The sequence below is a fragment of the Simochromis diagramma genome, unplaced genomic scaffold, assembly GCF_900408965.1.
Source record: "Simochromis diagramma unplaced genomic scaffold, fSimDia1.1 OVJJ01000602.1, whole genome shotgun sequence".
NCBI classification, from domain to species: domain Eukaryota; kingdom Metazoa; phylum Chordata; class Actinopteri; order Cichliformes; family Cichlidae; genus Simochromis; species Simochromis diagramma.
This window is the reverse complement of record NW_024387040.1, coordinates 7,306,072-7,318,861: the sequence shown is the minus strand read 5'-3', so window position 1 is coordinate 7,318,861 and position 12,790 is coordinate 7,306,072. Positions and strand designations below refer to the sequence as shown.

General features: G+C 41.7%; 1 protein-coding gene across 4 annotated transcripts in view; it reads right to left on the bottom strand.

The window, feature by feature from the left end:
* Positions 1–619: 619 nt before the first annotated feature.
* Positions 620–12,790, bottom strand: part of rbm33a (RNA binding motif protein 33a) — a 29,364-nt gene continuing 17,193 nt past the window's right edge. The window contains exons 12-19 of one of the 4 annotated variants that reach the window (XM_040044330.1): positions 12,421–12,785; positions 11,743–12,006; positions 11,267–11,572; positions 9,545–10,336; positions 7,634–7,810; positions 6,664–6,849; positions 5,693–5,781; positions 620–5,541 (exon numbers count right to left, since the gene is read on the bottom strand). In XM_040044330.1, coding sequence (XP_039900264.1) covers positions 5,493–5,541; positions 5,693–5,781; positions 6,664–6,849; positions 7,634–7,810; positions 9,545–10,336; positions 11,267–11,572; positions 11,743–12,006; positions 12,421–12,785 — 2,228 coding nt within the window. In that variant the 3' untranslated portion in view covers positions 620–5,492. The remainder of the gene's footprint in view (positions 5,542–5,692; positions 5,782–6,663; positions 6,850–7,633; positions 7,811–9,544; positions 10,337–11,266; positions 11,573–11,742; positions 12,007–12,420; positions 12,786–12,790) is intronic. The other 3 variants (XM_040044331.1, XM_040044332.1, XM_040044333.1) reach the window with 3 other exon arrangements.

Genomic DNA, 12,790 nt, shown 5'->3' with positions numbered 1-12,790 from the left:
TGGAGGTTAGGAATGATGAAATGTTAGGCACTGGACAGGAAAAAAGATGTCCAGAAAGGTCAAAGATGGAATTCTATGCTGTGAAACACGAATGAACTAAGGAAAATAGCTTTTTAAGTATCTTTGTATTTTAGCTCTAATTAAGAAAATTTGTTCTATTAAAGTAAAAATTACAAAAAAAAAAAAAGCTGAACTGGAAATAAAACATGTAATTGCTTATATAGAAACTTTTTGCAGCAAACATTTCAATGTTTTACGTCACCAGGTAAGGTTGAGGAAAGCTTCAGATGATTACATCAGCTACTTTTAGTACATAAACTTCCCAACTTGCATTTGTTTGACATATGACGAACAATGAGTCAAATTAATAAAAATAATGTAATAATTTAAAAAAACAAAAAAAACAATGGTGCCTATAAATAACATTTATTATGAAGATGAATGGCTCACCAATCTTCAAAGTTCAGAAGAATAAAGAAAAGATATATAATATTGAAAACATTAAAATTTATTTTGTCTTGATTAGCTTTGATTCACTTCTAGCTACAGAAACTTTTATTCATTTTGATTGAAGTTTTGAGCAAAAAAAAAAGCCAAAAACAATAAAAACACAGAAATATTAAAGTGCATCAAAAACTTTTATTTTTCATGAGTTTGAGGTATAAAGAATAGAAACTTAAATGTACTTAAAAAATGAAGTATCTTTAAAAGTCTTCATGTCATAGTAGAAAAATCCAGTTTTTACAGCATCAGAACAAATTGCACAATCATTTCAGAATAATTCAAACACAACATGATTCCTTCTTATGACACGAGTGTGAAAAACACAGAGATGTCTTCAAAGTTTGCTTTTTGTTTTGGTCAGAACCCAACGGGCTGGGTTTACAGTCATTTGGTGCACCATACAGTTCGAGATGACGAAACCAGTGCAGTGTCTTTGTGTTAAAACTCCAACCAAACAGTGAGTGTCAAGAAGCTGGAATGACCTTTGGTGCAGTGAAAGCCATGAAGCAGCTTGCTTTAGAGGTTTATGTGTCTGCTCAGTGAACCCGGCTGTCGTCACACAGATGGAAACCTCCATCCACTGGGCTAACAAACAATGGTAATCCGGGCAGGCCACCCTGCTTGATACAGAAGTTTTAAGTTCATTGAAGAACAGCAGCGGGAAGGAAAAGACGAGATATGGTCAAGTTGAAAGAACAGTGACAGCAGGAAAAGCGGTTAGGAAAAAGGCGACAGGCCCGATAACCTGAACGCACCAACAACTGTCGAGTGAGGGAAATGAAATCTTCATCTCGGGGCCGGAGATGGCGAGGCTGTGAAAGAACGTGAAGTGTTAAGCGAATGAGTTAAGGCAGTATCGTGGTTTAAGCTGGTCAATGGCTCCTCTTACTGGCACGCTGTTAAAATAAAGTAAAAGTATGCGTTAGTTACAGATGTCTCTCTGTTGTACTCGCACCTGAGATGGCTGGCGGTCACGTCAGGTGAATCAAATCTCAACTGCACCATCGTGCCACCAAGTGTGATCAAACAAAGAGCACCACGAGAGCAAGTGTGGGACCACACCAGAGGTGTTTCATGCTTTTACTCAACCTCTTAGTTAATGACTGAATCAGTCACAGGTCATTTAACACTTTTTTTTTTTAGTTTTCCTGTTAAAAGGCAGTTTTTTCCCTCCACTGTCACCAAGTGCTCGCTCATAGGGGGTCGTCTGATTGTTGGGCTTTTCTCTGCATCGCTGTAGGGTCTTTACCTTAGAATATAAAGCGCCTTAAGCAAACTGTTGTAGTGAATTGGAAGTCTACAAATAAAACTGAACTGAAATTAACTGTAAAAAATAAAAAAGATCCTTGAAGAATTCCCTGCTCAGAAAACAGGTTGATTATTTTTCTAGCAGAACAACAAAGGCTTTGAGAAACTGGGTGAGGTTATATCATGTTAAATGACCTGATAGGTTTCTGGGAAAAGGCCTCAGATGATTACATTAGCAATATAAACAGGGGATACTTTTAGCAGATTAATATAAACAGCCTGCTTAATTTCAGGTCACTCGCAAATGCACTTTGTTGATTGACTAAAACATGTTAAACCTTTGGTATGGCCTCTTAAATGTGCTTTTAAAAAATGGATTTGTCACTCTGCTCCATGGTAGAGGATTTGATCTGAAGAAAAAGACAGAATTCAGTGATTAATTCAGCGACTCTGCACCTTAAATGTACCTGTTAAAAAAAAAGTTACAAGTTAGTGCTGTGCAAAACTCAACCTTTGACCCAAATATGCGAAATATTCTCACTATAATCGTCAGCAGCCTTTATGGAGGTTTCTTATGCAAGCATAAGAAAGCTGCATTCACATCTGACAGGCAAGCCCTTCTATGTTAAATACCTACTACAACCATATGAGGTGGCATGTTTGGAAAAACATGCTGTAACTTAAATAAGCCTTTTTTCCCCCCCAATTAAAATTAATCACTTTTAAAAATTCACAGTACACGTCTGTATGAAATTCTTCACATTAAGGTACAGATAAGATTCAATATGAATCTGTTCTGGCATTAAAAGACCTGACGTCTTATAACAATATCACTACAACCTGGCATTGCCGTTACTCTTTCAAATCCACAGGATTTAGCGTAGCACTAAAACTCGAGCGAGTAACCCACAACATGAAAGACAATAAATACATAACCGTCAATACACAGAAAAAGCTCAAAAATGTCAAACAAAAAAAGAATAAAACATAAATAAACCAGATTTCTGCAACATACAAAAAAATAAATAAAACAATAAATAATTTTTAAAAAACGGCACAACTTCACTGTTTATATGAAGAAGAGGAAATTTGGGGGATCGAATACTTTGGGTACTTGCTGAGAATGTACTGGTGGCTTATTTTAAACCTTTATGGATTATTAGTAACTTCAAGTAACATAAGGGAAATACCACTAAATTTGTGATGTGATTCAACACATGCAGACAGGACAGAGAAGCCAATCTGTACACATTTCTCAAACCACAAAATCAGGGAGGTTAATCTGTAGCGCCACCTAGAGGCACAGCTGGGAACAGACTTCCAGACAGATTAAAAGAATAAAATAAAAAGTGGTGACCTTTTTTTTTTGGCATAAAACTCGTACCTTTTCCCTACCAGCCGAGTAGCAATGCTTCTCATTTTATGGAGCTGCACATTCAGATGACCTCAATGCTAAATTTTCAGGCCAAAATTTCTCATTTAAGGAAATAAATTCAGTGATATTCCCCTTCAACTTTGAGGTAGTATCTCTTGCCATAATACTGCTCTTTTTTTGTTTTTTTTGTTTTTTTGCGTCTATAAACCTACAAAATCAAAAATTACTTAAAAAAGTGGTTCATCCCAAGAAAATACGCAAGTTTCCAAACGCATTTACGTCATATGTTGCATAGTTAAAACCCCCAAACTTACAGAATACGTTAAAAAGTACAAAGGAGTAGAAAGTGTGGCACAGAAGATGAAAACTACGTTATCATAAAGGCACATAACACATGGACATCACACACAACCACACGTCTTTGGGCTAAAGTTCAAGTGGCTTCACATACCTGCATGTTCACGGTATATTGGCCATATTTTTATTTACACTTTTGTTTTTGGTTATTTGTTCGTTTTTTTCTTTTCACCTTAAACTTTTTGTCAAATGTATTGTTTAACACAAATGTGGTCCAGTCATTCCTCGTTTGAAAATACAAACAAAATACTTGTAAAAATGACTTATATCTGGACACGTCAGCATATCCTTTACATATAAAAGTTGTTTTTCCTGATACAACGTGAGTGAACTCAAAAAAATTTAACGAGTTAAATATCGAGTGAAAGCCTGACTTATGCACATGATCACTACGCGGGTAATGGTTGCCCCCTCTCGTTGTTCTGTCTCGTCCCTTTGAATAATGTATATAAAACAATTTCAGTCTTCGATGTGAAAAAACGTCTGCATTTAAACTTTTAACACATTTTTACAACTACAATACACAAACAGTTTTGTGATGAGGAGAAAAAAATCTGAATAACAAAAAAATTTAAAATGTGACGAGCTAGTAAGTGATGCCTTGGAAAAAATGTGTAAAACTGACAAAAGAGAAATTAGTGTATTTAGAAAATGTATCTCTCTACAGTCTCCAGGGCAAAGTATTAAGGTGAATTTTGTTTATATTTCCTCCTCTTTTATCCAATCTGACCACTCTGCGTGAAGGAAAAACAGTCTGCTGTGCAGCTTACTGATCAATAAGGCACCAAGCTGATAGTCACTCAAATTTGGGTAAATATTTCCAAACTTATTCCAATTCCAGAGGAGAGTAAGGAATGTATCCTCGAGGAACTTCACAGAAATGTCTGTTTATCCTGCAGAGAACTGGAAACAGTTCTTTTCCATCTACCAACAATGTCAAATACCCTGCCAAGCTCATTAAAAAGAAAGAAAGAAAACTCAAAAAACATGTCTACATACTCACGGCCACAAAGCACACTCGGCACAACCTAAATCTAACTACTTCATAATCAGACATCCAACTAAAATGCAGGTCAAACAAGGCATGAAAGGTTCATCCACAATGTTTTCTAGTTAACAGTTAAAAGCTGAGTAATAACCAACTAACTTAAATGAGAGAGAGAGAGAGAGAGATAGAAAGGACTTAGTAAGCAACAATAAAACTGAAAAACAGGAGAAATCAACTCATCAGTGCCCACATTTACAATTCTTTAAACCACAGGGAATTTAGCAAAAAAATAATCACAGCCTATCCCAGCTGGGTTTTGGTCACTGCTATGACATCTTGAATCATCACAACCAGGACACCTCTCCGCCTATATGCAGGAACCCCACTAGGTAGTGCCATAGACCAAAAAACAGACTTCACAGCTACCCGAATGCAGGGCTACGAGAGAAAGACTGAAACACCAATAGTGATAAAATACTGCCATCTACAGACAGAGGAGACCCACTACATGAACAGGCTGACCGCATCCCACCACAACCAGTCCCCCTATATGAGCACCACACCACTAATAACATAAAAAATTCTATTAAGTGGTCACGTTAGAATCACAGCGTTCAAGTGTCATTTGTCACGAAGGATTTCACTAAAGAGGGGAGCAACCATTATCCCATGATGAGCTCTACTTATAGTGTCCATGTCAGATGCAAAATAAACATTAATCACAAACTACATTGAAATAGCAGAAGGTATCCAGTATCTCTCCAGTGCCATTTTCACAACTGCAGACACTTGGTAGAAAAAGTCAAACACAGGCATGCTCTCAGCTAAATGTCTTTGTGTTCACTGTCCCAGCTCGATGGGAGACGACTTGATGAATGATGTGCAGAGGCGTTGAATGTTAGTGACCCCCAAAAGAAATGGAGAAGTATCTGTAGACCAGGTTGGAGCTGTGCAGGAGACCCTCCGGCGTTGGGAGAGAGCGACTTCTTGCAAAAGGACCCGCTGGCTTTATAACGCTCCTCATCCGTCAATCAGCGACACATCAATGTGGGACAAATCAATCATGTGCCTGTGTGGTAATTGTGATAACAATGTTTGAGCCACTGTGGAAGGAGATACCTATGACACTGTACAGCAGCTAAACTGGAAAATATAAAAAGGTCTACTGGAGTATGTCTGACATGTTTACAAAGATAAAAGGAAGGAGCTGTGTTCAGTACCTGTGGAAGCTCATTTGGAAACTTGCTGCATGTTGGGGACTGGAAAATGTAGCAAATGCTTTCCTCTGCTGGGGCACCATTTTGAAAGTCTGCAAGTGGATAAAAATGGGGGGGAAAGGCCCAACTAAATAGAAGTGCATACTCCTTTCCTCCGCAAGGGGGAGCGGGGGTGGTAACAAGAAAGGGAATAATCAATTGGATCTTCAAAGCTAACCTACTGAATCACTACAACAGAGGGCGCTGTGGGATTGCAGATAAGAAACGCCATTGCTGTCACTGGTGGGTGCCACTAAATATGTGGTTTCTAAGTTTTCAGTGTGAAGTAGGGCGTCAAGATGACCAAAGTGATCGGCAATATCTCGCCAATTCTTACCTAATTTGATAATTTAATCTTTTAAATAAATAACACAACATAGATTATTCAAAACTGAATCTACCTCGCTACAGTTTCATGTCACATCACATATAAGCAACACTTGCAAACGCAGATGTGTCTGGGTGTGCACGGAGATGTGCACGCAAACACACGCTCAGACTTCTGCACACTTTAAAATTAATGTGTGTATGCAGCATCGTCATACGAGGGGGGATTTTTCAATTTGGAGAATAATCTGACTAAACGTGCAGAGATACTCATTGAGCTCATTTCTTTTATTAATCTTAGGGGGGGGGGAGTGAAGACCCCCAAGATTCATAACTTAGAGTATCTATACACATGTATACTCTAAAAGGGCCCACTTTAACCTTCTCTGCCAACCTACCTTAGTAGCAATGCTATCAGTGACTGGCAATCCCTAAAGGCTAACAATAGGACAATCTGACCATTAAAGCAGATCACCTAATAGTGTGATGTATGAGGCTTTAATGTAAAAACAATGCATAAATTCAGCTTTAGCCAAGCCATGTCAACGAGGTATGAAAACACAATATAAATACACCATATTCTCCAGGGTGATGTATTTGGTACCCACCTTTATTGGGCCGATGGACCTCAGAAGGTTCTTAAGCTGCAAATCGGTTGTAGATGAGGAGAGGCCTTCAATGGACACAGTGCAGCGCTCACTCTCAGCAGTCTTTTGGCTCTGTCTGGTGGGCATCGGACGACCTCGACCCATCTGGCTACCCCCTCTACCTCGGCCCCGGCCTGACACAACAACCTAAAATCGATGGAAGGAGTCATTTTAAAAACAGGGAGAGAGACCACAGATGTACAGAGTGAACCTTCTCCTCCTAAAAAACGGGCATGCAGGTGCATTCAGCCGTGTGGAGAGTTTTCTGAGCACAAAGGCAAATTTTTAAAATTCTACACGTTTCCCTCTCACACCTCTCAGCCTTGTCACGCTTTCACATGATTGACTCGTCATATTTCTGCATTGAACATCAACATCAGAACACGATGCAAGCGGCGTGGCATATCTTCATATGAGCTTGTGAGTGAGAGATATGTTGCTTCAGCAGCAGAGGGGGAGGAAGAAGAGGAGGAGGGGAGGAGGAAGAGAGGAGAGGAGCTAGTGGGAATATGTCTGTATGTGTTGGGGGGCGGGGGAGCATAAAGGGAGAGGAGCCATGCAAGCGTTATGGTGGCTGCCTTACCCTGTCAGCGCCAGTGAGTACGGTAACAGTGACAGGAGCCTGGCGGTGACAGGCGTGCAGAGAGGCCAGGGGACCTTGTGTAGTCCCCCTGTGTTACACCATTTTCAGCCTGTCAATACTCCCGCACCTGGCATACTGTCCTGTCTTATTACAACTCCTCGATTGGTACGTCTACTGAATGCCACAGGAGTGCCACTGGCACAGGACAACTTTACAGGAGTCATTTCAGCTTCTTTTATAGCAGAACTGCCATCGCATGTGCAGTGACCTCCATTAATAATCACATTTCAGGCAAAATTCTCTCTAGTGTCTACACCACAAAAGAAACAGAGCTCATTTTGAGCATACCCTGTTTTGTTGTGGGTTGCCCATGCCCCCGCGGCTAGCCTGTGACGGTCCACCTGGTCCCTGTTGCTGTTGTCCTGTCATGGTAACTTTCCTTTGGATGCCCTGGTTGAGCGTAGCTGCTGGCCAGGCGCCTTGTTCCTGTACTGGGCTGCTTGTGGCCTCAGGCCCCTTTCCACTCTGGATGGGAATGATGGAGGGCAAAACTAATTTAGCATCTCAAAAAAAATAATAATTAATTATAAACTTCCCACTTTTTAAAATCACCTTATGCACATTAAGCATTTAGGGAAAAGTGGTTTATGGGCAACTGGGAGAAATGCAAGGACATATCTACAACGTTAAAATCTGTCAGGACTGGACGCTGGATTCGTATCCGCCAGGCTGTGGAGAATAAAGATCAGCTCAACAAGGTGATGGTCTCATTATCAAATAAAGTCACAGCTCAACTGTGTTGACATGCAGGGAGGAATTGAAGGTCGTCTCCTCCCCGAGTCTGCAGAAAGATGTGACAGATCAATACGAGGGAAGAAAAGAGGCGATATCTCTGACCTGTCCCCAGCTGAGAATAAATGGATTAATCCCTCCTATAGAAATCACAGCTCCTGATTGCGCCCATCAAATGCTAAGCTGCATTACACTGAAACGACAGCAGCTCGATGTGTACCCCATCTCCCTTGCGCGCTCCCCTCCTCCCCAGCTTTTGTGTTTTGCACTGCTTTGTATTATCCCTGATGAAAATATAATTTGCCTCTTATCTGTGTGCCTAAGCCATACAAATCCAAATCCTCAAAAGTGGCAACTTTCTTACACAGGTATTATGTTTCTCCCCCCACCGCCACCACCTTCAACCAAAAAAGATTAATTACAAGAGTCTTGGATTGGCATCTTTTGTTGCTTCGCACCTGAGAGATGGGCTGAGGGAAAAAAGCAACTGAGGGATGACAAGAAAGGGAGAGAGAGAGTGTGAGGAAAAATAAGGAAAGGAGATAACATTGTCAAGCTCCCGTTGATGACAGCAGAACAATGTGGAAGAGAGAGCACCTGGAGAATGTTCTTTTCACTGCTGCTATAGGGCCCTAGCCGTTTCTTTCCCTTTCCATCTCTCTCTCTCTCTCCCCACTTCACATCCCACTCCTCTTTTTTTCTCCAAGATGCGCTACATCAGATAGCTCTGCGCAGGTTTCCATTAACGCGCTGACACCCAGTTATCTTCATCTGCAGCCAGCCTGCGATTTTGGCTCGGCGGCTTGATCCTCTGGGATGAAGTCGAAAAGCAGCTTATTTCAAATACTATCATATCCCACCAACACATCTCATCAGTGACAAGTATGAATGTTTAACATGCACGCTTTTGTGGTTTTTCAATAAAGATTAATGTGCAATTAAGGCCACAGCAGTAACTTATCAAGCAAGTACAAAAACAGACAGCAGTGGTAATTCTGGACTTTACCGCCGTTACCGTCATTCTTATTTTACCCCCTCCGAGGCCTTTATCATTAAAAGAATACTCTTCTGTCCTGAAAAGAGGATATCAACCTTTAGGAGCAGTGATGAGGTGTCCCCAACTCCACAGATAAATGTCATATTGCTCTCTTTTAATGCCTCCAGCCTTTCTGTGTTCTCTAGGTAAAATGTATGTAAAGGCACTGTGGCTTAAATACCAGATCCCAAAGCTTAAGAGAGGAAACTCTTAACAGATCAATTTTTCCAAAATGACACAGACATCACTATGTCATTCCCATAGGTTAGATATCATCTGGACTACAACGCAGACAGTGAGGGCAATCAGTGGCATTTCCTTTCAAAACTGTGTAGTTTCCCATGTGGGTAAAATCTGCTGAAGAGGATCAAATAAATGTCAAACCAAAACAGGCAAAGAGGTGTAGGATAAAAATGAAATCATATGCTCACCGCTCCTGAAAGTTTGACAACTCTGACTTTTTGCGGCACCTGCTGGCGCTCGAAGCTAGTACTCCTTGCCCGCTGCATCACAGTTCTTTTAGCGCCAAGTTTAGGTCCTTGAGCCTGAGCCAGGGCTGGACTCGCTGAAGGAGTATCAGGTACGTTCCTTTGAGGAACTTGAACGGTTTGGATCGGAGCACCAGATCGGTTTACGTTCTGCAAAGCGCTGTTCCTTCGCTGCGGCACTGGCTGCAGCTCATTTTGTTGGGGTTGCTTAACAGGCCGGGCAGGCTGTTGCTGCTGAATGCTGCCTTTTACCATCTGCAGCCGTGTCTTGACATTGGGACGGGGCGCAGGGGTCTGAGCAGCACTGCTGGGAGGGATGGTGTTACCTATATTGCCAGTCTTTAATGTGGGATTTACTGATTGTTGTGTTCTCTGAGGAAACTGTCTTTGCTGTTGTGGTTGCAGTTGCTGTTGTGGTTGCAGTTGCTGTTGTGGTTGCAGTTGCTGTTGTGGTTTGTGTTCTGGTGGTGGTTGCTGCTGCGGCTGCTGCTGCTGCTGTTGTGCTGGAGGTACAGGGTGTGGTATTTGCTTATTTGGTTGCTCGGGCTGAGCTTGTGTAGTAGTGGTGCCTTGGCTTGGTGCCTGGGCATTAAGTCTTTCAAGCAGCTCCTTCTTCCTGACACCAGCCTGCATCTGCCGTCGCATCTCCTTCCTCTTTAGAATCTCCTCTCTCAGACGCTTCTGCTCCTCAATCTTCAGACGATACTGCCGTGTCTCCTCATCCTCATCAGGATCCTGTAGCACAAAACACAAGCTGGAAATATGCCTGCCACACTTCACTTCCTGGATGTAGCACTGTGTCTTATTTTAATCATTAGTGCTTGGGTTGGGCATTAAGTCTAAAGCATGTGAAAATGTCATCAGCAAATATATGATTTGGTTTTTGGTGAATTTTTAGCAAGTAAAAATCCAAAGACTTTAGTATACGGCAAGTCATTTTTTGTACTTATTACACACATTGATGTTTTTAGATTACATTACTTTAAAAAAATAATGTATAGTATTATTATTATATATTAATATTCCCCTGTTTTTACTGGCATCTAGTAGCGTGTAATGCAACAGTACTACCAGAAGGTGGCAGCAATGAAATTATAAGTTGTCTGCCAGTCTCCTCCAAGCCTATTATAAAAATTCTAACTAAAACAGAACAATTACTAGACACACATTAGATGCTCTGATACAAACAAAAAAAGAAAACAAAACATCTATGGCCATTAAAAAGTTCTAAAGAATGAATGACAACAACGCCCACTCCATAGTTTTCCAGGTATATAGAGCATATATATCCACAGTCATATGAGAGTGGGTGCCGAGGGGTAATCTTTGAATAGTCAAATAGCTTCCTATGACTACTTTAGAGTATTTTAGCTTGAAATGTTCATCTCTAACACTGATTTCCTTCTTTTACTTTTGGGACACGAGCTTACGATGGTTTGAATTTCATGATGCAGGAAAAACAATGCTGCAAATAACATTTTTGACACTGTGTTGTATACCAGAGGATTTATAAAAAAGTGTATTTGAAAAAAAAAAAAAAAAAATCAGCACATTACTATAAACACATTATGTATTATCCAAACATGCTCATTTTTTAAAATTTACTTCTTTTGTCCTTGTCTCAGACAAAAAAAAACAACTAAAATTTGATCTTCGAGTCCTGACCTGTGGTGTCACGCCGGACGGCGTGCGTGGAATTTCCTTGCGAACAACCGTCCTGCCTGCTCCCTCAGGCTGTGATTCAGTCTTCGCAACAGCTTGGCCTCTTCCTTTGCCACCGTCAGGCATCGGCTGAGTGTTCTGCCCAGGACGCATCCCCTGTGTTGTCCTGGCAACAGGCTTGATGTTGGCAGCGGGGGAGGTGGGGGTGGTGGCAGGGCGGGCGCTGTTCGTGTTTGTGTTGCCAGGTGCTACAGGGAGCTCACGCAGGTTGCTGTTGCGCTGCTGCATTTGCTTGGAGACAGGTGTGTTCTGAAGAAAAGGCCAAATTTTGTGTTTTCAAACCATTTAGCTCAGTTTTTATTTACTGATTAAAAATAGACGCGATACATATAACAACGATGGCAACATTTTATTCTTTCATTCTTAAACTGCGACCAGTTTAAGAATAAAATAAATGAGATAATATGTTAATCACTCACCATTCTCTGCCTGTTAGACATGTGGCGCTGTTGGGGGTTCAGAGGGCGGGGATTCATCTGCCTTGGGCTGCCATGCCCCTGCTGTTGATGGAAAGGATTCTGGCCATGGTGCATCATGGGGCGAGGCTCACCGAGATTTAGCTGCGGCTGCTGATGGTGGGGTAAGTCCTGCCTATGGTGTTGCTGCTGCTGGTGCATGGGCTGATGGGGTGACAGCGGATCATGATGTGGAAGCTGGGAAACAGGAGGGCCGTGCATTAAGCCCTGAAAAATCAGGAAGAAAAGAAGAAAAGCTCAATGAACACATCTTTTTCTGAAACAACAGAAACAGGACTAGTTTTTCTGAAAGTTGTTCCCAACATTGGAATGAGCAATTTCTACATAATTGAGCTCTAACTTGTGTCCTCATGCATCCAACTAAATAGTACTAAAAATAATGCTTTAATCACTAGAGGGCGCTCTTGTCTATGTCTCCAGTCAAAATGCAGCAGTGCCAAACACAAGAGCCTCAACACTTTAGCAGCAATGAATATGATTACTAGTCAGACCAAATTATTGAATTTAGAAAGCACGTCTAACTGTGGTAGAAGAGGAGAAAAAGGGTTAAATAAACAAACATTCACTAAACAAACAGACACAAATACACACAGACATCTAGTGGTTATAGAAATCACTTACTCTTAGTCGTACCTGCATCCCAAACGGAACTTGTGTAGGAGGGAAAAGGTTCCCCTGTTGGCCAAAAGCTTGACGAGGGCCCATGAAAGGCCTGGGCTGGTTGGGGGGTCCACCTTGTTGATTTAAGTTCACCATTCCCGGGTGATTTTGGTGGGGAGGGATGTTGTGTCTTGGGGGTTCTCTCCCAAACAGTCCAAGCGGGCCCTGGCCCGGGTGGTTGAAGGCTGGTCCTGGTGGGCCGAAGCCCATGTGGCCCTGGCTGGGCAGCTGCTGCTGGTGGAGGTTGTTGCTGCTGTTCATCAGAGGGCCGGGGCCCTGGTGATCAAACATGTGCTGCCCTGGAAACCGTGTTGAATCTGTGCGCTCTGTT